Source organism: Mixophyes fleayi, chromosome 6 (assembly GCF_038048845.1).
Source record: "Mixophyes fleayi isolate aMixFle1 chromosome 6, aMixFle1.hap1, whole genome shotgun sequence".
NCBI classification, from domain to species: Eukaryota; Metazoa; Chordata; class Amphibia; order Anura; family Limnodynastidae; genus Mixophyes; species Mixophyes fleayi.
In genome coordinates, this window is record NC_134407.1 from 223,911,482 (window position 1) to 223,938,227 (window position 26,746).

The 26,746-nt window shown below is 42.4% G+C and overlaps 1 protein-coding gene across 1 annotated transcript in view; it reads right to left on the bottom strand.

Annotated features, from left to right (window-relative positions):
- Positions 1-3,190: 3,190 nt before the first annotated feature.
- LOC142160132 (uncharacterized) overlaps positions 3,191-26,746 on the bottom strand; it is a 187,585-nt gene continuing 164,029 nt past the window's right edge. The window contains exons 8-9 of the mRNA XM_075215100.1: positions 10,730-10,759; positions 3,191-6,482 (exon numbers count right to left, since the gene is read on the bottom strand). Coding sequence (XP_075071201.1) covers positions 5,702-6,482; positions 10,730-10,759 — 811 coding nt within the window. The 3' untranslated portion in view covers positions 3,191-5,701. The remainder of the gene's footprint in view (positions 6,483-10,729; positions 10,760-26,746) is intronic.

The window sequence follows — 26,746 nt, forward strand, 5'->3', positions numbered from 1 at the left end:
GAGAAAAAGAAAGAGGGAGGGAGGGAGAGAGAAAGAGAGAGGGAGTGAAAAAAGAGAGACAGAGAGAGAAAAAGAAAGAGGGAGGGAGATGTGGAGAGAGAGAGAGAGGGAAAGAGATGGAGGGAGAAAGAGGGATTAGTGAAAGAAATACAGATATGACAAAGGGATAAAGGGGTGAGGGATGTAACAACAGAGAGACAGCCAGACATATAGATACAGAATTGAGTGAGAGAGATAGAGATGAGAGGTGTATAAACATGGAGACAGGCAGCCAGACATAGAGACACAGATATGAGTGTAAGAGATACATAGGTGAGAGAGACATGGGAGAAGCAGAAACAGTCAGACAGACACAGAAACACAGAAATGAGTGTGAGCGAGATATACATAGATGAGATGAAGAAGGACACCAGGTATGTGAGACAGAAGCAGGTATGTGTGCTGCCATATATTTGTATAATAGGAAGGTTAGCAGGAACAATGTACACTGAATAGACATCTGTATAAGAGGTGGAGTGGAGGGAACTAATAACATGACAACAATAACCCAGCATCTGGACAGCAGTGACAGCGATAGTGAAGCCAGTGTATCCCTGTAACTGGCCGAACCCTCCCCCCCCGGGGCGTGCCCAGTCTGTGCCCCTCCGAGACGCTCTGAGCCCCCGAGCTAGAGACAGCCAGGTGTGGCAAGTGTCTGTGTGCCTCCCCCCGTGTGACTGAAGTCCCCTCCCGGCCCTGACGCTCCTGAACCCGCCCCCATCCACCAAGTAGACAGCCTCAGAGAAGCAGGGAGCCAGAAGGGAGCATGGTCCGGATCCTGCAGCAGCAGCACCTCACACACGGACAGCGCTGCTCCAGCACCAACCAACGGGGCTCACACAGAGAATTTTTCATTCACTTACCCGCAGTGGAATGCATCAGTGGAAGATGCGTAGATGCTGTAGATAGAGCCAGGTAGCGGGCGGCTGCTGCGCCCACTTGGGCTTGCGCCCTGGGCGACGGCACCGCCCGCACCACCCTAGTTACGGCTCTGAGAACAGTGGTCAGGGAACAGGGGTAAATTACCCCAAATGAGGTAAAAATGAAATTTCTGGGGGTAATGCTGCCGATTCACATGCTGTCAGTTGGATTGTAGACCCCTTTAAATGTGAAATTGCTGTTGTACCAGAAGAGCCTCAAGGGTTGGCAGAGGCACTTATTGAGCTTCAATGCAATAATGATTCATGTTTGCATTTGAAAACAAAGCAGATCTGTCATATTTTTGCATGTCAACAGCTACAAAGGCATTAAAAATTGCACATGAGGAGGCAGTCAAAAAGTTGCTGCCTTTTGCAACAACCTACCTTTGCAAACAAGGATTTTCCACTCTAACGAACATAAAAACAAAGCAGAAAAATCGATTGGACGCTGAAGACTGTATCCAAATTGCTCTGACATCAAATTGCCCCAATATTGATGCTCTCGTACCAAAAATGAAGCACCATTATTTCTCCAAAACCTGAAGTTTTGAAGTTGAAGCTTTCAAAGAAATTGTGAATAGATTCAATAAAATTTTGAATTCCAATAATTAATAATATATGATTTCCTTCATTTCAAATCAAGTGGGTAACGTCGGCATATCAAAATATATTTTGGGTTAAAAGGTAAAAAAGTTCCCTGACCCCTGCTCTAGAACCTCCTTCCCCTGTGACCACTCTATCACTGTTGACAATTCCATTATCTCATCTGTTCCCCAACTCCGCTGCCTGGGTGTAATCCTCGACTCCTCCCTCTCCTTTGCCTCCACATTCATTCTCTTGCCAAATCCTGCTACTTCCTGTTACTCAACATTGCTCGCGTTCAGGCCTTCCTCTTCCAGGATGCCACCAAATCTCTCGCCCACTCCCGATTATCTCTTGGTTGGACTACTGTGACCATTTCCTTACTGGCCTCCCCCATTCTCATCTCGCTCTTCTTCGATCTATACTCAATGCTGCTGCTAGACTTATCTTCCTTTCTCGGCGCTCGACATCTGTCTCCCCCCTCTATCTAGCACTTCACTGGCTCCCCTTACCCTTCAGAATCCTTTTCAAGCTCCTAACCCTCATCTACAAGACCCTCTCCAACTCCACTGCTCCCTACATCTCCAATGTCATCTCTATTCACACTCCATCTCGCCCACTCTGATCGACCAACGATCGTCGCCTCTCCTGCCCTGATTACCTCTTCTCACTCACATATTCAAGACTTTTCCTGCGCTGCCCCCCTCCAATGGAATGATCTCCCTTGTTCTATCAGAACATTCCCCAATCTGAGCAGTTTCAAACGGGTATTAAAAAACCACCTTCACTTGAAAGCCTAATAGTCATCCGCCTAACTACCCACCTGTCTTTGGTTTGTCCGCCATTCCCTTTAGACTGTAAGCTCTCCTGAGCAGAACCTTCTCTCCTCCTATTTCCATCACTTTTAACTTTTCTCTCCAGCTACTCTGCCCACCTCCTTTTTAGGCCTTCTGCCCACTGACTCCACTCTTGCTTTTCTCTTCTCCTGTTCAGTGGCTATTAACCTGTTAGCTGCACCCACACTCCTGGTCACAGGTTTCTTGCTATGCTGAATTTCCCTCACCCTTTCAGCCTTTATTTTTAGCTGTGCTTTGAGCTACCAGATTTATAGTGCTACTTGTTTATTGTACGATAATGTTATACCGTGTACTGTCCTACTGTATGGCACTGCGAATACTTGGTGGCGCCCTATAAATAAATATAAATAAAAATTAATAATAATAGTTTACTAACTTGAAAAAATATAGTACCAAAAAGCATCTCCTTATACACAAACATGCTGAAGTATTGGCCTAGGCTCTATATAGCCACATTCCGCTTTTGGTAGCACATGGAGAAAAGATCCTCAGTAAGCAGCAACATATTACAGGATTATATAAACCATGTCCCGCCTTCAATTACTGTTTCATGTATGAGTGATCTGTTCCAGTCTGATGTTGATTTCTATGGATGATAATTAAATTATAACATGTTGGTATATTGTGTGCCTGGAGCCTTGATTTGTCCTCCATAACTCATTGATGTTAAATATACACTCTAATAATATATGTATGAGTATTTTTATAATTGCATTTACAAAATAAATACCTTTTACAATATTTGGAATATCACTGCAACCCTTATTAAATGTAAATGAATGGATTGTCCGATCCAAAACGATGTGGTTCCAAAGCACAAAAGGATTTATTCACATCCAAAGTAATTCAAAAGTACCCCCAATAGTACAAATGCGTGCGGCTAGTACATAACACATTAGCTTCAATCCAGAATACCTACAGCACATTGTACACAGTGCGTTTTTACACAATGAACACAAAGATAACAGTAAGGTCATAGGTGAATGGACAAAGGGTGAGGACCTCTCAAGGACTCAAAGTTCCATAGGTAGCAAAGTCTCCTTATTTTAAATTATACAGTTAGCACCTTAAATTACACACTTAGCACTCATAGAATTCCTGTGTCCATACCTTCAGGCTCCCACCACTGAAGTGTTCAAACATACTTGAAAATCATACACTTTATTTCTGTATTATTGACTAATATTAAACTAACTTAACTAAACATCCTAACAAAGCGACATAATGCTGAAAGACCGCAATATTACAGTCTGCGACCGGTACATATAATAATTTGCGCTACGAGAAAATAATGGCATATAGCAATATTGCGTACAGAAATTTTAGTTCCATATTCATTGCTGATCATATTTTTAACACCGTGTTTCATGTCTATCAGGTGTTGGGAAATAGTTTTTCTCCTGTGTTTGTGTCCTTGAGTTTTCAAATGTGTAAAAAGAACTAATTTGCATTCAAAACATTTCTAACACCTATAAGAAAATGGAAACTGTTAATCACGTATTGAGTTCTAAGATGTTCAAGAAGTTTTTTTTTGAGTGTAAAAATTCCCACATTCAGAGCATGTAAATGGTTTCTTATCTGAAACCGTTGACCACTCTCTTCTCATACAAAAGCTGCAATCCCCAAGTCTTCAAGACACTGTTCTATCCTGGTTCTCATCCTACCTCTCTATTCGCTCTTTCACTGTTCATTTCTCTTGAGCCACCTCTGCTCTGCTTCCTCTCTCAGTTGGAGACCACAAGACTCAGTGCTAGGTCCTCTGCTGTTCTCTATCTATACCGCTTCTCTTGGAAATCTAATAAGTTCCTTTGGCTTTCAGTATCATCTCTATGCGGATGATACCCAAATCTATCTATCCTCTCCTGATCTTTCGACATCTGTGTTGTCACATGTAACTGACTGTCTTTCTGCCATATCATCTTGGATGTCCTCTCGCCAACTCAAACGTAATCTTTCTAAAACAGAGTTAATAATATTCCCACCCACCAAAAGAGCATACCTGACATTTCTATCTCTGTTGATAACATGACCATAAATCCCGCCCCACAAGCTCGCTGCCTAGGTGTAATCCTTGACTCACACCTATCCTTTGTTCCCCACATTGACTCTATATCTAAATCATGCTACATACATCTAAAGAACATTTCCAGAATATGCACATATCTTACGCAAGACACTGCTAAAACCTTAATCCATGCACTTATCTCCCGCATTGACTATTACAATTACCTCCTTACTGGTCTTCCCAAAAACAGACTCAAACCCCTACAATCTATTTTGTATGCTGCTGCAAAACCGATTTTCCTTGCAAATCGTTATTCCTCTATTGAATCACTCTGTATGTCTCTACACTGGCTGCCTGTTTTCTACAGAATCCATTATAAAATACTTTTACTAACCTATAAGGCCATCAACAAAGCTGCACCAACATACATCTCCTCTCTTGTCTCAAAATATCTCCCAACTCGGCAACTCCGTTCTACACAAGATCTGCGTCTCTCATCCACCCTCATTACATCCTCCCATTCCCGGTTACAGGACTTTTTTCGGGCTGCACCCACTCTATGGAATTCTCTCCCTCGCACAATAAGACTCTCCTCTAGTCTACAAACTTTCAACCGTTCTCTGAAAACCTACCTATTCAGACAAGCTTATAATATTCCTTAACCACCCTCTTAACCTCTCCGCCTTTAGCCTGTTACCGCCTGTTACACAATTTCACACAAGATAACTACCCCCTGACCAACATTGTTGTGTGACAGGATCATTTAGCTTATGAGTCACTTTTACCTTTGCAGTCTGGCTGGGCCAAAAAGCAAAATGTAGACTTCACCTCATGTGTCAATCTCCCATTGTCCCCTAGATTGTAAGCTTGAGAGCAGCCTTCTCACCTCTTTGTCTGTTTTACCCAGTTTGTTTATTAGTTTATTATGTTTGTCCCCAATTGTAAAGCGCTACGGAATATGTTGGTGCTATATAAATAAATGATGATGATGATCTGTGTGAGGTCCCTGATGTTTAACAAGACTAGATGTTTGTGTAAAACATTTTCCCAGTTTTCTGATGTTCAACAAGACCTCGTGGTATATTTACTAAACTGCGGGTTTGAAAAAGTGGAGGTGTTGCCTATAACAACCAATCAGATTCTAGCTTTTATTTACTTAGTATATTCTATCACGACAGCTAGAATTTGATTGGTTGCTCTAGGCAACATCTCCATTTTTTCAAACCCACAGTTTAGAAAATATCCCACCTGATTTCTGTATAAAACATTTGCCCCACTCAGAACATGGAAATAGTTTATCACCTGTGTGAGTTCTCTTGATGTTTAATAAGACAATGTTTTTGTGTAAAACATTTTCCACACTTGGAGCATGGAAATGGTCTCTCACCTGTGTGAGTTCTCTGATGTTTAACAAGACTAGATGTTTGTGTAAAACATTTTCCACACTCGGAGCATGAAAATGGTCTCTCACCTGTGTGAGTTCTCTGATGTTTAACAAGATTACAATTATATGTAAAACATTTCCCACACTCGGAGCATGAAAATGGTTTCTCACCTGTGTGAGTTCTCTGATGTTCAACAAGAGCAGCTTTCCTTTTAAAACCTGCCCCGCACTCAGGGCATGGAAATGGTTTCTCACCAGTGTGATTTATCTGATGTCTAATGAGACCTAACTTATCTGTAAAACATTTCCCACATTCAGAGCATGGAAACGGTCTCTCATCTGTGTGAGTTCTCTGATGCTTAACAAGACTAAAATTATATGTAAAACATTTCCCACACTCAGAGCATGGGAATGGTTTCTCTCCTGTGTGAGTTTTTTGATGTCCAACAAGATCTGATTTCTGTATAAAACATTTCCCACACTCAGAACATGGAAATGGTCTCTCACCTGTGTGAGTTCTCTGATGTTTAACAAGACTATATTTACGTGTAAAACTTTTCCCACACTCAGAGCATGGAAATGGTCTCTCACCTGTGTGAGTTCTCTGATGTCCAACAAGATCTGATTTCAGTGTAAAACATTTCCCACACTCAGAGCATGGGAATGGTTTCTCTCCTGTGTGAGTTCTCTGATGCCTAACAAAGGCTGACAGATATATAAAACTTTTACCACATTTACAACAGTGAAAGACTGAATTACCTGTCTGAGTTGTACTATGTGTAACAAAATCTGAGTTTTCAAGAGAACATCCCTCATGATTAGAGGGATCAGATGATATATCTGCACTGTGAAGTACTGTATGTATATTTAGAGTAATGGGGTTTCCTTGTATGATGTTATCTTCTTTTTTAGAATCTGGAGACAAAATGAGATATCCGTCTGAGATATTTCTGCTTTTGCGTCCATCTGCTGGAAATAAAAGTACGTAAATAGACGTCCTGTTTGTACACTGAGGAGCAAATTGTCATATTATTAGTGAGTTCAAGACTTTATTACAGTAATACTAAATATAAATATAATATAAATGTACAAAAAAATGAATATGACTTTTATTTAAAGTTATAAATCATCAGAACAACAGATAAATAAGGACCCCTGGTCATTCCTTCTCTCTCGCCCTATACCTGATGAGAGCGCGCCTTCTAACAAGCTTATCTCCCATTTCTTGGCAGCAGCTAAATCCCTAATAGCGAAACATTGGAAAGACCCTAGGGCTCCATCTATGCAGGAATTACGGTCATACATACGACATGTCGCAAGCATGGAGAGTATAACGTGTTACCTTCATGATAAATCATATAATTTCGATAAGGTGTGGGCCCCGTGGTTTTTTCTAGAAAGTCGTAGCTGCCTTTCCAGTACGGCTCCCCCTCCTGCAGACGTAATATAGCTTTTGGGCCGCCTCCGGATTCCCCGGGCTGGATATGGCGCGCTGCCGTGAGTAATGTTTGTATCCTTGTTTTCTTTTTATTAGCCATTGTAGCCGTGTGGCTTAGCTTTTCCTAGCAATGTTCCAGGTTTGCTTATTTACTTATCAACAATATTGTTAACAGTACTTGTGCCTTTCTACCTCCCATCCCTCCCTTCCCCTCCCCCCACCCCCATTCCCCAGGATATAAAAGTATAAAACATAGAGGAGACATCTTGAATATTAATATATTAATGTCAAACGTGATGATTGTGACTTTCCTGTTGTTTCCTCTTTAAATAAAGAGTTTAAAGTTATAAATCATTGCTTTAACAATCATTGCTTTAACATAAAACACAACTGCATTACCAAGCACAAAACATAGTGACATGCCAGTGGCCTAGACACATTGGACTACCCAGAATGCAGACTTTCGGGAGTAACATTTCCCAGACCGGTGACATTGTCCAACCACAATGCCTATCAATTCACTGCCCTCACACACAAACACTGGAGTCATGGAACCAGAGTAAACTTAGGCTAATTTCCTATAAATGCATCTACATTACTTGAAGTTTTCCTGGTGGACACAAAGCCAACAGCGAATTAGCCTCTCAATGTCCCTCTGGTCAACCTCAGGTGAAGTAGCCTCTCGATGACCCTCTGGATGATAGCAGCTACTAACTTAGACTGAGGCTTTGATATGGACAAGTACAGAGAGGGCAGGAGAGCAGCAGGACAGAGCAGTATAGTAGGAAATAGCAACACAGAATGACGACAGCACAGAGCAGAGCATCAGGACAGAGAAGGAAAATGGAGCAGGGCACAGATGAGCAACAACAAGTGGAAGGAAACATAATGGAGAGCAGGATACAGGGACAGATCAGAAGATGAAGAACAACATAGTATCCAAGCACAGAGTGGAGGGAGCTACTGTGTAATGACAGGTGTGTGGTTATAGTTATGTGTGTGCTCTTAGTGGAGTCAGCTGCTATTTTGTAGTGTTAATATACACATATATAGAACTCTAATCAAACATTATAGCATTAATACACATGGAGGATCATGAGTAATGGCAGTATTTCATCCTATTGATTAGTAATGGAACCACAAGGGCAACGTCCAAAGTACTGATGGATTAGAAACATTAGTATGTGAGGAGGAGACTGGTCAGATCTCTGGGCTGGTAGCACAATGATATGATGTGAGGAGGAGAGCAGGAGTCTAATAGGGGCTGATGGCTCCTGATGTATGAGAATCACCAGAGTGTGGGAAGGAGACTGGTCAGATCTCTGGGCTGGTAACACAATGATATGATGTGAGGAGAGCAGGAGTCTAATAGGGGCTGATGGCTCCTGATGTATGAGAATCACCAGAGAGTGTGGGGAGGAGACTGGTCAGATTTCTGGGCTGGTAGCACAATGATATGATGTGAGGAGGAGAGCAGGAGTCTAATAGGGGCTGATGGCTCCTGATGTATGAGAATCACCAGAGAGTGTGGGGAGGAGACTGGTCAGATCTCTGGGCTGGTAGCACAATGATATGATGTGAGGAGGAGAGCAGGAGTCTAATAGAGGCTGATGGCTCCTGATGTATGAGAATCACCAGAGAGTGTGGGGAGGAGACTGGTCAGATCTCTGGGCTGGTAGCACAATGATATGATGTGAGGAGGAGAGCAGGAGTCTAATAGGGGCTGATGGCTCCTGATGTATGAGAATCACCAGAGTGGGGGGAGGAGACTGGTCAGATCTCTGGGCTGGTAGTACAATGATATGATGTGAGGAGAGCAGGAGTCTAATAGGGGCTGATGGCTCCTGATGTATGAGAATCACCAGAGTGTGGGAAGGAGACTGGTCAGATCTCTGGGCTGGTAACACAATGATATGATGTGAGGAGAGCAGGAGTCTAATAGGGGCTGATGGCTCCTGATGTATGAGAATCACCAGAGAGTGTGGGGAGGAGACTGGTCAGATCTCTGGGCTGGTAGCACAATGATATGATGTGAGGAGGAGAGCAGGAGTCTAATAGGGGCTGATGGCTCCTGATGTATGAGAATCACCAGAGAGTGTGGGGAGGAGACTGGTCAGATCTCTGGGCTGGTAGCACAATGATATGATGTGAGGAGGAGAGCAGGAGTCTAATAGAGGCTGATGGCTCCTGATGTATGAGAATCACCAGAGAGTGTGGGGAGGAGACTGGTCAGATCTCTGGGCTGGTAGCACAATGATATGATGTGAGGAGGAGAGCAGGAGTCTAATAGGGGCTGATGCCTCCTGATGTATGAGAATCACCAGAGTGGGGGGAGGAGACTGGTCAGATCTCTGGGCTGGTAGTACAATGATATGATGTGAGGAGAGCAGGAGTCTAATAGGGGCTGATGGCTCCTGATGTATGAGAATCACCAGAGTGTGGGAAGGAGACTGGTCAGATCTCTGGGCTGGTAACACAATGATATGATGTGAGGAGAGCAGGAGTCTAATAGGGGCTGATGGCTCCTGATGTATGAGAATCACCAGAGTGTGAGGAGGAGACTGGTCAGATCTCTGGGCTGGTAGCACAATGATATGATATGAGGAGGAGAGCAGGAGTCTAATAGGGGCTGATGGCTCCTGGTGTATGAGAATCACCAGAGCGTGTGGGGAGGAGATTGGTCAGATCTCTGGGCTGGTAGCACAATGATATGATGTGAGGAGGAGAGCAGGAGTCTAATAGGGGCTGATGGCTCCTGATGTATGAGAATCACCAGAGAGTGTGGGGAGGAGACTGGTCAGATCTCTGGGCTGGTAGCACAATGATATGATGTGAGGAGGAGAGCAGGAGTCTAATAGGGGCTGATGGCTCCTAACTCCCCCACTGGGCAATACTTGTTCATCATTAGTTTATACTGACAGAGGAAGGTGTAGATAGAGATTGTTGTAGTGACTGAACAAGGAGAATATGTGACTCTTTTCTGTAATAAGCGGTTATTACTGACCTGTGCTAATATCTGTAGGGATTTCCTCCTCCTTACACTGCTGATCACCCCTCACATACGTCTCTTCTTCTTCCTCTATAACTTTTATCTTAATATTACTCAGATCTTCTTCCTAACCCACAAAACAATAAAGTAGAACTTTAATAATGTCGAATGCCATTAATTGAGATTATACAGTAGAATATCAGTGTATAAGACACACACAGCTTCTGTACAGATCATATACTGAAAGGTCGGTCCGGTATTTCGGTATTTGGTGATAAAATCCAATCTACCTGATACTCCTGTGGGATACTGTGTTTTTCCTCTGTACAATCCTGTGAATAAAGAGGACGAGGACATCTCTCTGGGGTATTTCTGTTACTGGATCCATCTGTAGAAGATACATAATATGTGATCAGATGATGTGTGGGCATTATCCTAAGTAACCCACAGCTTGATAGGGAAAGCAGCAATGACTCCCTGTGATGCAGTAACTAAGTATAAAGTTATTGTAATACACCAATAAGCAGCTGGGATCAATGAGAAATGTCATCACCAGCAAGTTCTTTAAATAAGGGGATAAATGTCTACCAATGCTGTTTGGAGTTGGGTATGTAATGTCAAGAGTCATAATCACTAGATTTAAAATGGCGCTACATGAAGTAAAAAGAGCGGACGGCGATAAAGGAAAAGATAAATGGAGCCCCCTCCACCAGTATAACCTACCCTAGTGCCTAGGCTGATTCAAGCAAAATCAGTGGGGTCTACCCCAATTTACTATTATCAGCACTGGTTCAAGATGTGGGAAATCCCCATGTTATATACATGACTACTGACGCCAAAATCTCATTCTCGCTGGGAGCTCTTAGGCGCTAGTATTGCGTCACGTGTCAGGGTATTTTATTTTGCCAAGTCAATGATCCCTGGATTTATTACAGATGAAGAGCCTGGATCTAGATGAGAAATAGAGAGGGTGAATGAGAGTAGTGTAGGGGTGTTTTTATTGCAATTAAAAATTTTACCCATTTGTCTGTGTTTAGTTACTTACATTTTTCTTGGTGTACTACAGGTTCCAGCGAGTTCCCCATGTCCCAGCATGCCCTTGCAGCCATGCATATGCTGGTGCTTCTAGTACTACAAGCGCCAGCATGCCCAAACACTTAATGGCAACCTGGGCATCCACCAGGGACTAAAATATGCACGGGCAGAGGGGGCACCATTGTTTCTCTCTTTATTGCCATCTGTTTTTCAATGTATTGTCATTCTACATCTAGTGATCAGTCATAACGTGTACATGTTAAAATGTAGACATGTAGACAGTTGACATTATAACTGTGTCCATATTATGGTGTCGACACTTCAACTACATCCCACTGTTTGATTTTACGACATTCCCAAAAGTAAGGAACAATGTATTGTAGGGTCTCCGCAGTCTGACAGAGCAAAGGGAAACATTGAGTGCAGTACCATAGGAATACAGAACCATCTGGATAGAAGCTTGTAACTCTTTTCTGTAAAAAGTGTTTATTACTCACCTGTGCCGATATCTGTAGGGATTTCCTCCTCCTTACACTGCTGATCACCCCTCACATACATCTCTTCTTCTCCATCTATAACTTCAATCTTAATAACAGTCAGATCTTCACCCTAAATAACCCAAAATTACAAATAAAATAACAATTTAATAATGTTTAATTTCATGAATTAAATGAAACAGTAGAAAACCCTGTAGCTGCTCTACAGATCAGGTACTGAAAAAAACCTTAAGTATTTTAGTTTTTGGTGATATCCTAAATTCCATCTACCTGATACTCCTGTGGGACACTGTGATTTTCCTCTGTACAATCCTGTGAGTAAAGAGGACGGGGACATCTCTCTGGGGTATTTCTGTTACTGGATCCATCTGTAGGAGACACACAGTGACTGAATACATTGTCTATATGTGATGACCAGATAATGTGTATATAGATGGCCCTTAAAACTGCTCTTCCCTTTACCATAAATTAAATCTCCTCTTACCCAGTGATGTGAGGGGCTGGTGATTCTCCATTATTATGTCCTTACAATGACCACTAAATACTCCCCCTCCTGCATGGAGAAATAGACAGTGACATCATCCACCTTATAGGAACCTGACACACACAATGGTCATCACCCAGACACATCCCCTGGTGTTACTGTATAATGTCCCATTCCCAGCAGTCACCTCTCCAGTCAGCAGCTGAATGATCTTGTTGGTCAGTTCCAGGATCTTCTGGTCATTGTCTGTCTCATGTATCAGTGAGTGAGGTGAAGGCACCGTGATGGGGCTCTGGGTCCTGCTCAATCCTCCTGACACACAGGGATGGCTGCTGGGTGTCTCACTATCACCAGATGTCTTCTTCACCACTGTGTAATTCTGTGTATTGTGGGAGACATCAATTAAAAGCTAAATTAAACTCTACCTATATGGAGAGATTTTTGTACATAATATACAAGGATCTATCTTACAAATACCCCCCCTCTCCTAACATTCTCCTATATATAGGTGAGAGGAGAGGATCACAGGAAGAATAAACTATATAAAGGAGGATCTAAGGTCACCACAAAACGTTGTGTATAGTGTGGGCACAGAGCTGTGCAACTGGAGGCTATGGTGAGGAAATACAGAGTAGAATAAAAGAGAATATCAACTATATATTTTATTAAGACAGATTTAGAATATCAGTGTAGAAATGTTGAAAATGTCCCCCATGTAAAAGACAATGAACTGTATAACATCTACAAGACGATATCCTGTACATTTTATAAAGAACATAATAAATGCAATACAATTTGTAATAAAACAAAATTGAGCGAACGAGCGACAGACAGAGACAAAAGACCAACCCACCAGCAAAATGTGATTGAAGCCACGTACCTTGAGCTTCAATACAAAAAACAGGAGCCCTCCTTATGTGTGTACATGCAGATTTATTATTACACTAATTATCCCTTCCCTTTATAATTAATATCAGCTGTAAAATTATTTTACCCCATACACTAAGCAGAAGGGATAAAGACAGGGGGAGAAAAGAACAAGGAGCACAAACAGTCTGCTCCACCTGTACTATAATAGCAGGACACCAGAGCCTGCTCCTCCTGTACTATAATAACAGGACACCAGAGACTGCTCCACCTGTACTATAATAACAGGACACCAGAGACTGCTCCACCTGTACTATAATAACAGGACACCAGAGACTGCTCCACCTGTACTATAATAACAGGACACCAGAGACTGCTCCACCTGTACTATAATAACAGGACACCAGAGACTGCTCCACCTGTACTATAACAGGACACCAGAGACTGCTCCACCTGTACTATAATAACAGGACACCAGAGACTGCTCCACCTGTACTATAATAACAGGACACCAGAGACTGCTCCACCTGTACTATAATAACAGGACACCAGAGACTGCTCCACCTGTACTATAATAACAGGACACCAGAGACTGCTCCACCTGTACTATAATAACAGGACACCAGAGACTGCTCCACCTGTACTATAATAACAGGACACCAGAGACTGCCCCACCTGTACTATAATAACAGGACACCAGAGCCTGCTCTACCTGTACTATAATAACAGGACACCAGAGGCTGCCCCACCTGTACTATAATAACAGGACACCAGAGTCTGCTCCATCTGTACTATAATAACAGGACACCAGAGACTGCTCCACCTGTACTATAATAACAGGACACCAGAGACTGCTCCACCTGTACTATAATAACAGGACACCAGAGTCTGCTCCATCTGTACTATAATAACAGGACACCAGAGACTGCTCCACCTGTACTATAATAACAGGACACCAGAGCCTGCTCTACCTGTACTATAATAACAGGACACCAGAGCCTGCTCCACCTGTACTATAATAACAGGACACCTGAGTCTGCTCCACCTGTACTATAATAACAGGACACCAGAGCCTGCTCTCATCTTATGATAATAATAATAATCTTACGTTATGCTTGAAACAACAAGGTCTCCTCCCTGGCTGCCTTTATGCAGTCACCCGGAAGTAGTTATCGAAGAAATGATCGTCAGGCAGGTGGAACGCATAAACAGGAAGCTGGGTGGAACGCAATAGCCGGAAGTCTGTTGAACGTGCTGTTAAGCCTGGTGGAACGCACAGACAGGAAGCCGGGTGGAACGCACAGACCGGAAGCTCATTCCTTACCGTGCCTGTGGTCTCTCTTATTTTATTAGGTTTTCCCCCTCTCTGTGCTCCTACCAGCTCCCACCCCTCTACCCTCCCCCTTGTCTTATCTTCATACATGCACCCCTGATTCCCTGCCATAGTCTCCTTTTATTGTCTGAACCATTCTCCCCCTCTCTGATGCCCCCTTGATTTCTGTCTGTCTCATCCACACATATATCTGTCATATACACACTTCATCCAATCTCCTAGCTCCCTACTGCATTGCCTGTCTCCCCCCCTCCCTCCTCTCACCTGCTGAGCCCACACTCACCCCCCCCCCCCCCTTCCTTTCTCCTCCCCTCTGAACCTAGCAACTCCTGTCCTAACCCAGGCTCCCACCTCATTCCTACATCCTCCCTCTCCCCTACTTTAAACCTGCGTCGCTCCGGCAACCCCTCTAATCTCATTCACATCCCCTCACTCCCTGTCTCCTCCACCACCTGGAATGCCAGGTCTGTTTGTAATAAACTGGCTTCCACCCACAGTCTCTACTTTTTCAACTCCCTTAACCTACTAGCCATCAATGGATCTTTAGTCTACCCATCTGACACTACTACTACCTCTGACACTACTCTGGTAGCCTCTGTTTCTCCCACATCCCTAGACCTAGGGGTCAGCAGGTTGTAGGTGTCCTTATTTCCCCTCCTGCATCTTCTGTATTATATACCGAGCCCTCCCTCTCATTCTCCTCTTTTGAGGTTTACAGCGTTTGCCTTTTTGACCCCGTTCACCTTTACGTTGAAGTCATTTTTTCACCCCTCTGGTCCCATTTCCCATTTCATAGATAACTGTGGCTCTCCTTCCCTCCCTCATCCTGGGCAAATTCAACATCCCAATTGATGTCTCCTCCAAGTCTGCTGCCTATAATCTACTCACTCATCTTTTAGCCTATATCAATGGACCTCATTGCCCTCTAACTCCAGTGGTCACTCCTTCTATCTCATTTTTAGTCATCTCTGTGACATCTCTGGTTTCGCAAACTCCTCTTTCTCTCCTTCTGACCGTCCTCTTCTCTCTTTTAGCCTTTTCCTTACCCCTGCACCTCGCCCCTCTCCCATGGCCACTGTCACCAAGTGTAACCTTGATGCTATTGACCCTGATACATTCTCCTCCTCATTGGACTCATAACCGTACCCTTCTGCCCTGTACTCTGCTACCCCTGCAGTCACCACCTGCCTTCGTAAATCTAAGGCTCAACCACAGCATTCTAAATGCACCAGAAACCTGCAGAAATGCTCATATACTGCTGTATTGTATAAAATCACACTCTCATGCTGACTTCCACCAATTCCAATTCATACTATTTCCCTCCTCTGCCCCCTCCCCAGAAACAAGAGGAGAAAAGAAGATGAAAAGGTAAGTACAGTAAAACGGAGAAGGGGGGGATAAAGGGTGAAGAATGCCACACTGAAAACAGGAAAAGGGGGGAGAGAATGGCACACAGAAAAATGGAAAGGGGGGGAAAGAATGGCACCCAGAAAAAGGTGAAATAGGAGGGGAAGGATGGCACACAGAAACCAGGGGGGAAGGGAAGAAAAGTGAGGATGCCACACAGGAAGTGGGGGGGGAGAGAGAGGATGCCACACAGGGGGGAGGGACAGAAGAGAAAGGGGGGGGGAATGTGTATATTCCTACTGGATGTTTATATAAACTCACATTTTATGCAAATATAATTTAGTGTTGTTAATATGTTTCCTCTGTGGCATAATATGTTTTGGGGCATTATTGTGGCATAATATGATTTTTGGGCACTACTCTATAGCATAATATGATTTGGGGCACTACTGTATGGCATAATATGATTTGGGGGCACTATTGTGGCTTAATATCAACTGGGGGCAGTATTGTGGTATAATATCATTTGGGGGCACTATTGTATGAACTGGGGCACTATTGTGGCATAATATGATTTGGGGGCTATTAATTGAAAGTGGGGCTGTTTGGGGAAAAAATAACGTCTATTTATTAAATGTGAATAGGGATTATTTAATGGCAGTGATGGTTGGGGGAAATAAGTATATTTCTTAAACGTAAATGCGATTTAATTTATTGCTGGGGTTGTTTGGAGGTAGGTATATAGGTTTATTTATTAAACGTCGTGAATACTGCATTGTAAAGGGAAGTTAACCCTTTACAATGCAGCACCGCTTGAAATTTAATCGCGTAAGAGGCTGAACACGCGGGTGTTGAAGAACCCGCATATTGATACATTTACCCCCAGGGCTGGTTGGAGGTTTCTAAATTACATGTACCCATTTTTTTTTCCAAAGAGGGCCTCAGCGTTCGAGGATCCAAACAAGCAGCAACTAAAGACACCAGCAGCCACAGGTGGTGTAAGTGACAAGAACACTTGTGGGGAAGTCCCGAATTTTGGTGACTGTCTCGTTTAGTGAGATTTGGTCCGACTACAAGGACAGTTGGGAGGTAAGTCCCACTTCACACTGTACTGCTTGTGAAGGCAGAGCTGTGTGCAACTAACAGTAGTGCACACAGTATTGCCTGTGTATTTGTCTAACATTTTGTCTAATATGATAACCATGTTATATAATAGGGGCCTCCTGTCTTAAATACCCCTTTCATGTGATGCTGCCGCGGCCGCATCTCATGTCATCAGATGCGGCCGCGGGTAAAAAGGAGATATATTACATCCAGGGGGCGATTTGACAGAGCGGCCCGGGGGGGGGGCGCTGCTCCCCTGCCCCCCAGGCCAGCCCACCCCTGGGTATATGGCTGATGCAGGTAAGCGGTGATATGGAGAGATCCCAGGTAGCAGGTAAACCACAAGTACAGCAGGAAGGGAGCAACAGCAGCATGAAACAACAGCAAGTAACAACAATAACCAGCAATGTATGCTGGGAGTGACAGGTTTAAGAAAGGACACACCCAGGTGCAAGAGATAATTACAGAGCTGGTTAACCCCTGATATAACCAAGTAAGGCAAAATAGCAGCACCTCTGGTGAATAGAGGTACTGCCAATATAAATACAATAATGAGGACCAAAAGGCAGGAGCTGCCAGGCAAAGCAGCATGTAATGCATAAGCTTGCAGGCAGATCCTGACAAGGGGGAGTTGATCAAATGCTGAGGAATAAAACAGAGTGGGTTATCTGCTGCAATGCTGGAACAGCAAGAAGGCCAGATACAGCAGCACCTCTGGTCCGCAGTACACAGAGTACAGAACTCTGACAGAGCTCAGTCACCCGATTGTGCCTCATTGTAGAGTGAGTAGGGTGCTGGCCGTAACTGACATACAGGCTTATCCTGCATGGCATCCCCTTTTACCCCTATTGAAGGTATGTTTTCATGTTTTTCATGTATCTGTACTCCCATGTGATGCCTTATAGTTCTTAAAAGTCACCAAGTGGGAGCCGTCATATCCCCATTGGGTACCCTAGCATGTCGCTATAGATTTGACCCCCACAAATCTCCAGAACCCTGGAGGTTAGAACCAGCATGTTCAAATAAAGGGTATTTCCGCCGGGACTCCCACTGCTTATTTATACACACCGATCAGCTACGACATAAAAATCACCTGCCTAATATTGAGTAGGTCCCCCTTGGGCCACCAAAACAGCTCTGACCCCTTGAAGCCTCATTATGATCACCTCGTGGCCTCATAAGAATGACTTAATAGCCTCATATTGGTCACCCCGTAGCCTCATAATAGTCATCTTGTAGCTTCATTATGGTCACCTCGTTGCCTCATAATGGTCATCATGTAGCCTCATAATGTTTACCTCGTAGCCTCATAATGGTCACCTCGTAGCCTCATAAGAATCATTTCATAGCCTCATAATGATCACCTCGTAGCCTCACAATAGTCATCTTGTAGCCTCATAATGGTCACCTCGTTGCCTCATAATGGTCATCATGTAGCCTCATAATGTTTACCTCGTAGCCTCATAAAGGTCACCTCGTAGCCTCATAATGGTCACCTCGTAGCCTCATAAGAATCACTTGATAGCCTCATAATGGTCACCTTAGGCTAGATTTACTAAGCTGCGGGTTTGAAAAAGTGGGGATGTTGCCTATAGCAACCAATCAGATTCTAGCTGTCATTTTGTAGAAAGTACTAACTAAATGAAAGCTAGAATCTGATTGGTTGCTATAGGCAACATCCCCACTTTTTCAAACCCGCAGCTTAGTAAATCTAGCCCCTTGTGGCCTTCAAACAATAAGGGCATGAACACAATAATTTGAAATTTAGTATCCAAAAGCAAGGCTTATAGCAGTGGTGGCCAAACTTATGTGATCTACTCTAAAAACAGAAAATCTTTTGCCATCTACTGATTTAACATCAGAAACATGGTCGGGTTGGGTATAATGCTATAGCAGCAGTGTTGGCATACCTTTCACGTATTAGACGGAACACATGGCTAAATTAGTTGATTAAAAATATATACACAATTATTATAACAATATGCCCTAGATTCCGATATCTCCTTGTTAAGTTTTACATTATATTTTCTTAATGTTAGGAAAGTTAAAAAGATAAGCACAATCCAATAAAAAATATGAAAAATACATAAATAATTAAATTAAAATATATGCAATATGAACTAAAAACATAAAGCCGTCCAATTCAACTGAAATTCATATGTATTCCTGATCAAAAATATAAAGACTAGTTTGTTTAGTGAGAACAATGATTAGAGTACAGACATCTATCCAGACAGTAATTGATACAGTCCATCCATATGTTAGTATTCTTTGCACAATAGACCACAGAAATACATGACAAAGTCCAAACTGATGCTAGTAAATCCAATGCAAAATGTATTAAGTTATATTGTTAAACAGCCTGTGTTACACTTAACCTAGCAGTCTTCATCAATGTGATTTTAGGCGGACATGCCAAGCATACAGCAGTGTCTGCAGTGGAACGCACTATTTGCAGTGTGCTACATTATTACAGATGCCTCTGAGAGCCTAAAGTAACAGCAATAATGTTGTTAGTGCCATGCACAGGCATTTTAAGTGAAACGTCTTTGCCTTTTGTCAAATAACCAATTAGGACACAATCAGTAACCGGAAACCCTACTAGGTGGGGTGTCTTGTAATGCTTAGCCTCATGCTGCCCTCAATAAAGCCCTGGACATATCATTCCACCCATGTGCCAATCACCTGCAGTACATGAAACATTAGTGCTGTAGCCAAGCGGCTTTCTGTGATTTGACCCATAGTTTTACTTTCAGTAGGAGGGCACAAAGTATTCTTCCAGTATAACACATAATAACAGAGCCACTGTGTAATAAATGGTGTCAGGCCAGACCACGTAAGCCCCCTCCCTCCACACCCCAGGGATGCATGACACTTGCAATCACCTGGTCGACACTTTCTATGCCGGAGCACACGTCAGCACATCTGGGTATGGCACTGGGCTCTTATGAATGAGGCTGAGGGGTGGGATCCAGATTTTAAGAACACAGAAAAAAAACAGGATCACCTTACGTACGTCACATGATACCTCTGACCATGTGACGCTAGACCCGGAAGTGTGAGGGGGACTGTTTGTGGCATATCGCCGCTTAGAATGGGAACCACTTAAATCTAATAAGATAACCTTGTTTCTGTTTGAAGGTACAGCGTGTGTGAATAAGCGCTTTCATTTAGGACCAATTCTGAACATATCAGCAATTTATAAACCTATATAGAAACTACAGACAATACATGTGGCATTTCTAGCTATATGACCAAGTACCAACAGTACTAGTTTAGAACCTCCCTTGGATGCATGACGGTAGTAAGTTACAACTACCAACATGGCATTTATAAGCAACTTAGAGCAATTTGTAGACATCTCATATCATGCAGAATAAAATGGTGGATGAAGTATAGTTTATATTATACTCTTTAAATCTACCCACATGCACAATATTTATAAGAGACCTCTATACGTATATGCTGCAATTTGTTTTCTCACACACACTGAGTAATAATTGGAATTGGGCAATAATACGTCTAATATTAAGATGAGAAGCTGATGACTTCATAACAATTCCAATAATAGGGATGACTCCTATATTGAGATACCGGGAATCATAATGACTATTTCTGCACCATTCCTATGCTTTAATACTATGAATCAGATTGTTGTCCCATGTACTAGTCAATTTTGACCCTAATAGAACAGTCCCGTCCCAGGGTCTATATCTTATTCACTAAATACTTTCTTTCTCTTTTTTTTCTTCTATGTTTTTAAGATAATTCGCCTACTATAGTATTCTTTTGAGTGCCTTTTAATAAATCATTAATAAAGATTAACTTTATTAGTACTCTCTTAATAAGGTCCGGAGTGCTCTTTTGTTCAACCCGTTTTCTCTAAATGTATCTACACATGTTGTAAGAAGCACCCCTCCATTATTGGTGCACATTATTTTGGTAATGTGACCATTGAGGATGGTCCCTGACCTAGTGCGGAGCTTATCTTCTTTTGTCACACTTTACAATACGCCCGTCAATCCATCTCAGTATGTCTGATATATTAGTGGCACATTATACATAACCCATTTTAATGACAGAAAAGTAATATAATCTGGACACATATAACATATACACTTCTACATTTATAGTAAGGAAGCTTTAAAAAGATTATGTATGAATATACAATATGTGCACACAGTTAACTCATGCCCAGTGGGGTTAATACTAGGAGTGCATAGACAATGGCACCCATGCATGAAGGTGCCCGCTCCGAGGACAGTGGCAGGTGGGGAGTTTGACTGGGGCGGTACACCTGTCAAACCGTAACGCAGGTGTCCTAAGGCGAGCTCAGGGAGGACAGAAACCTCCCGTGGAGCAGAAGCGCAAAAGCTTGTGCTAAGAGCGAGTGTCCAGCTGGCACCATTCTCTGCCTACTAAACACCTCTTCCCCTATCTTTGTCCTCTAGGACCGACGTTGGTGTATCTTTCTTCCGAATGCACTGTCAGTGTGTGCGGTGCCACTTCAGGATACAGACCACGCTCCCTTTCTGCTTCAGGATTGGCTAACGCATTCTACTTGGTGTTTGGGGGCTAATTCAGTAGTGTCACTGCTAAGAGGGGACTCCAGTCACAGAGGGTGCAAGGCAGACACTAACCAGCCCTGGCTGTTTCTAGCTCGGGGGTGCTGAGCCTCACAGAGGGACAGCCTGGCACAGTGCATCGGTGGTGAGAATGGGCATCGCTGGCAACCGTTAACAGACATAATAGTCTCCATTCGGTTACAAAAAACGCTTATTGCATTGTTTGTCCCTGGCTGCAATCGACTGGCAGACCACGATCAACTGTTTGGCCACCTCTGGCATACTCAATATAAAATCAATTAATAAAGGTGACAAACAAATTTAAAATAGGAGAATAAATTTCAGAATATAAACTTACATATGCATTATATATCCTGGACCTGGAACCGCAGGGAAGATGGACAGCTACAATTTGATTGTTTTTGCAATAGCTAAAAGATGATTTAGTCTTTTAAAGACTGCTTCTCCTGCTGGTGTGGAGGTCTGTGAGTGGTCAGCTAGTCTGATGACCGAGTTTTACAACCTGTGGTCCTAACTCACTTTTTTCCTCAATACTTATAAGAGATAACAGATTTGTTTTCTAGCGAAAGTCATACAAACCCAATTTTATGATTTATCAATCCAGCATAAATCTACCAATGTAGATATACCAAACAGAGCGATGTAAAGTTGCTCAGTTGAGCCAACAGGGGCTGTAATGACATTGTATTCAAATACATATTCTTAAAAATGGAGCTGGTCCCCCTTTTTTGCAGCGATAACACTTCCACTCTTTTTGGAAGGCTGCACAAGATGTTGGAGTGTTTCTGTGGGAATTTGTGCCCATTCATTCTGTAGAGCATTTATGAGGCCAGACACTGATGTTGGTTGAGTAAGGCTGACTTGCAATCTCCATTCCATCACAAAGGTGTCCGATGTGGTTGAGGTCAGTGATCTGTATGGGCCATTTAAGTTCTTCCTGACCACACTCATCAAACCATGTCTTGCTTTGTGCCCTGGGGCACAGTCATGTTGGAATTGAAAAGGGCCTTCCCCAAACCTGTTGCCACAAAGTTGGTAACATAGCATTGTCCAGAATGACTTGGTATGCTGAAGTATTAAGATTACCCTTTACTGGAGATAAGGGGCCTAGCCCAAACCATTAAAAACAGCCCCATACCATTATCCCTCCTCCACCAAACTTCACAGTTGGCATAATGCAGTCAGGCAGGTAACACCCCAGCAACTGCCAAACTCAGACTCACGCATCTGACTGCCAAACAGAGAAGCGTGATTCGTCACTTCACAGAACACGTTTCCACTGCTCCACAGTCCAGTGTCGGTGTGCTTTACACCACTCCATCCGACGCTTGGCACTGGTCTTGGTGATGTGAGGCTTGCATGCTGCTGCTCAGCCATGGAAACCCATTCCATGAAGCTCCCGCTGAAGTTTTTGTGCTTACATTAATGCCGGTGGAAGTTCGGAACTCTTCAGCTATGGAATCAGCAGAGCATTGGCGACTTTTACGCACCATGCGCCTTAGCAGTCGTCGACCCCGGTCTGTGATTTTACGTGGTCTTCCGCATCGTGGCTGAGTTGCTGTTGTTCCTATACACTTCCACTTTTTAATATCATCACTAACAGTTAACCATGGAATATCCAGCAGGGATGAAATTTCCATAACTGTCTTATTGCAAAGGTGACATCTATCACAGTACCACGCTGGAAGTCACTGAGCTCTTCAGAACAATCTATTTTATATCACAAATGTTTGTAAATGGAGACTGCATGGCTGGGTGCTTGATGTTATACACCTGTGGCAACAGGTCTGATTGAAACACCTCAATTCAATAATAAACAAGTGTCTTGTTAGGTGACAGTGACAGGACCTAGCCCACACCAGAGGTTCTTTGAAGCTCTTCCCTCCAGGCTACAAAGTAATCTCATATTTATTGTGCATGAAAATACCCTGTGTACTGGCACAGAGTGTCACCGAATAAGCACAGGCCAATGTATTCCTGGTATCACGTTTCATACATTCATATCTAAATTAACTCGGTATTTGGTCATTATTTCATCACCCTCTCATATCGTTATAACGTCATAATTCCCACCTCATGATGCCCACTTCACAGCCTGATTGTGCCCACCTAAGAGCCTCATGATGCCCTCTTCATATGCTTGTAGTGCACACTTCATAGTGCCTACTTCCATCCATCATGGAGGATCTGACCGATTCTAGCCTTTTTCTCTGGACAAATTCAAAAATATTAAGTTTGTAACAGTGTATTGTATATTTTTATCTGACAGCATTTTTTTATTCAGTTTCTTTGCTCAAATAAATATATTTTATACATATGTTTATTAAAGATACATCCTATCAATTAGTGTTCTCTTAGATTCCCCATACATAGGTGTGTATACATTCATAGGAAACCTTTTGGCAAAAAAGTTTGTGGGTAGAGGACGGCTTATGTATTATCTTCTGTCAGTCTTAATTTTATACATTCTTTAGTTTTAAGGTATATGCTAGGTTTGTGTTAAAAAAGCTTTATTTAAAAAAAATTAAATGCATATTTACTTTCAAAGGAATTTAGAAAAGTTTTCTTGTTCAGAAATTGTAATCAAATAAATATATTTTATGTGGTATCAATCAAAGTAGCTTGATGATTTACATTGTGGCGATGAGCAGTCTTGTGCTACCATTTTACTACAGTAAATTTGTTATTACTAAATAATATATTGCTATTTGTGAAGGAATTGGACAGTAGAAAAATAGAGGGGTCTGAATCAAGAGTCGATGGTTTGGCGTACTGACTGCACAGGCCTGATTGTATATTGCAGTTTGTATTCCATGTGTACTTTTAGATTATCAGTAGTACCTCTAGGTAGTGTATAATGGTCCTTATAAGGACCATATAGGAGCAATAAACCATCACTGCTTTCAAGATTCTGCCCGACACCTATTGCCTTCTGTAACCTGTGACCAGGAGATAAGAGCTTACACTCTAATCTTTGTCAATGTTCTGCTCACTACCCGGCAGTCCTGATCCATAGTAAGCGTTCTGGAGGACCAAGTCATTCCAAAGCAAAGAGGCACTGCAGCAGCAGTACCAACAACCCAGAAGTAAAAGAATCCAGCTGCCAGTAACGGAACCTGGCGGGGGCACTAACTATCCTTCTACAACTAGTACGGAGAGAGCATTTGCGGTTTTTACGGCAGGAGACACCAGTAGGTGTGGTCATTAACAACCGGTTACTGATGATAAGAAGGAAATCCAGATTAACTGTTTAAGGCCACTCTCCAGAAGATAAACACGGAGTGCCACGTAAGTACCATATACCAAATATACCATATATAATAATATCCAAATATTTCTCATTAACCCTGACCATGGCTACATTTATCCTGATCTTAGCCAATTACACATCCTGATTCCGCTGTGTGCCAAACCATTGGCATTAATCCTTATTTCTACTACAGACATAGTCACAGCTACTTTACTCTTTCAGACTCATCCTCCAATTCTTCAGTCAAAACCATCCTTAAAACAGTTAACATCCTCCAAGAGGATGGTAGTCTTTTTTGATAACCTAGCTACTGTTGTGTCCAACTTTGGGGCAGCATCCCAAATCCTAGTCTCCCCTGGAGAAAAGGGGAATATATGACAAAGTCTATTCATGTCAAGAAAATTCTTATTACAACTTTATTCAGTAGGAAAGGCAACATTTTTTCCTACGCCCCTGGAATAAAGTTTCCTGCCAAGACAAACTTTCTGAAAAATCTTCCACTTCCATTACTCTGTAAATAGCTTTCAACAAATTCTCCATAAATCCAGACTAAAATTAAATAAACAGCTGATACTTCATCAGACCACATAGGTCCAACCCCCCATTAGCCAAACATCCCCCATATATAACATATTGTGGGATTGCCACAGAAAAACATGTTGCCTGGTTATTGGGAGTCTGAAGCATTTAAATGGATAACGAGACCGACAGCAATAAGTTACCTGTGTCCTATGTCATTTTAACACCATTTAATTAGTCCAGTATGTAAATGAAAGCATCAATTATACAAATGTTCTTAACTTTCTGACTCATGTCCAAAAAGAAGGTGAAAGAGGTTTTTATTATCTTCAAAGTAGAAGACATCCGGCTGCTGGAATGAGATGAGAAATCGATTTATCTGTGATTCCAACCAGAGAACTGCTGGATCCACTGTAGGTAATTTACTACTTGGAAAAAATACAACCCCAGAAAGCCCATACTTATACACAAATACACCTAATTATTGGGCTAGGACATATATGCTCAGATTACGCTATTGGGAGCACATGGAGAAAAGAGGAAAAACTCTGCCTCACAATCCTAATATTTTATGACACCCTCTTCATGAATGTAATTTTTTTTGTTTTCTCTAAAAAAAACTGCTCATTCAAGGCCCGTTTGTCTTAAATCATTCGTGAGTGGATATTGGAACTGCATTTACTACGTGTCACACTTCTGTCATGTGTATTTATGTCCCTACAAATGTGCTTTTCAGTATTAATTGTGCCTACAAGGTACAAAATTTGCCCATTTAAAAATATAGGCTGAGGCTTGATCTATGTCACCTGCAAGCTTGTGTATAATTCATATCTTTTTTGCAGGGTGAAGAAGGTCCTAGATCCACTCGCTAAACTGGAAGGTTCATGTAGAAACGCACACTTCACCCTTGGAATCTCATTTAAACATCTCACCTGCAAAAATAAAATCTAATTTTCAGATGTGGTCACAATACAAGTCTGGATCCACTTAGCTCCTCCCATGAGGAGCAGAGTTTTGCACCCTTGCAGATGCATCTTTACCCACCAGGCCACAGTTGTCCCTGTATAAGCGGATGGGTCACAAAATTGCATTTGCACTGAGGGCCCACATTTTTGCAGTTTCATTAGTAAATATCCTTAGTAAATAGTAACATATGTCAGAATTATATAAACCAGGTCAGACCCTCGATTACTGACTATAAACAAACAATGTAATATTTCACCAGATCCCATATTACATCTTTGGCTCATTGCCAGGATTAATTATGACCCTGTATAACAACAATAACATTTTGTTATTACTGTGGGAAGTGATGCCAAAACTGCAATAATCTCCTCCCAGGAGCTCCGCTCCAGTCTTATGTTAATGAAACATATTCCACCTATGTCTATGGATAATAATTAAATTATAACATGTTAATATACTGTGTGCTGGAGCTTTGATTTGGCCTCCATAACTCAGTGATGTCAAATAACTATACACTCTGATAATATATGTATGAGTATTTTTA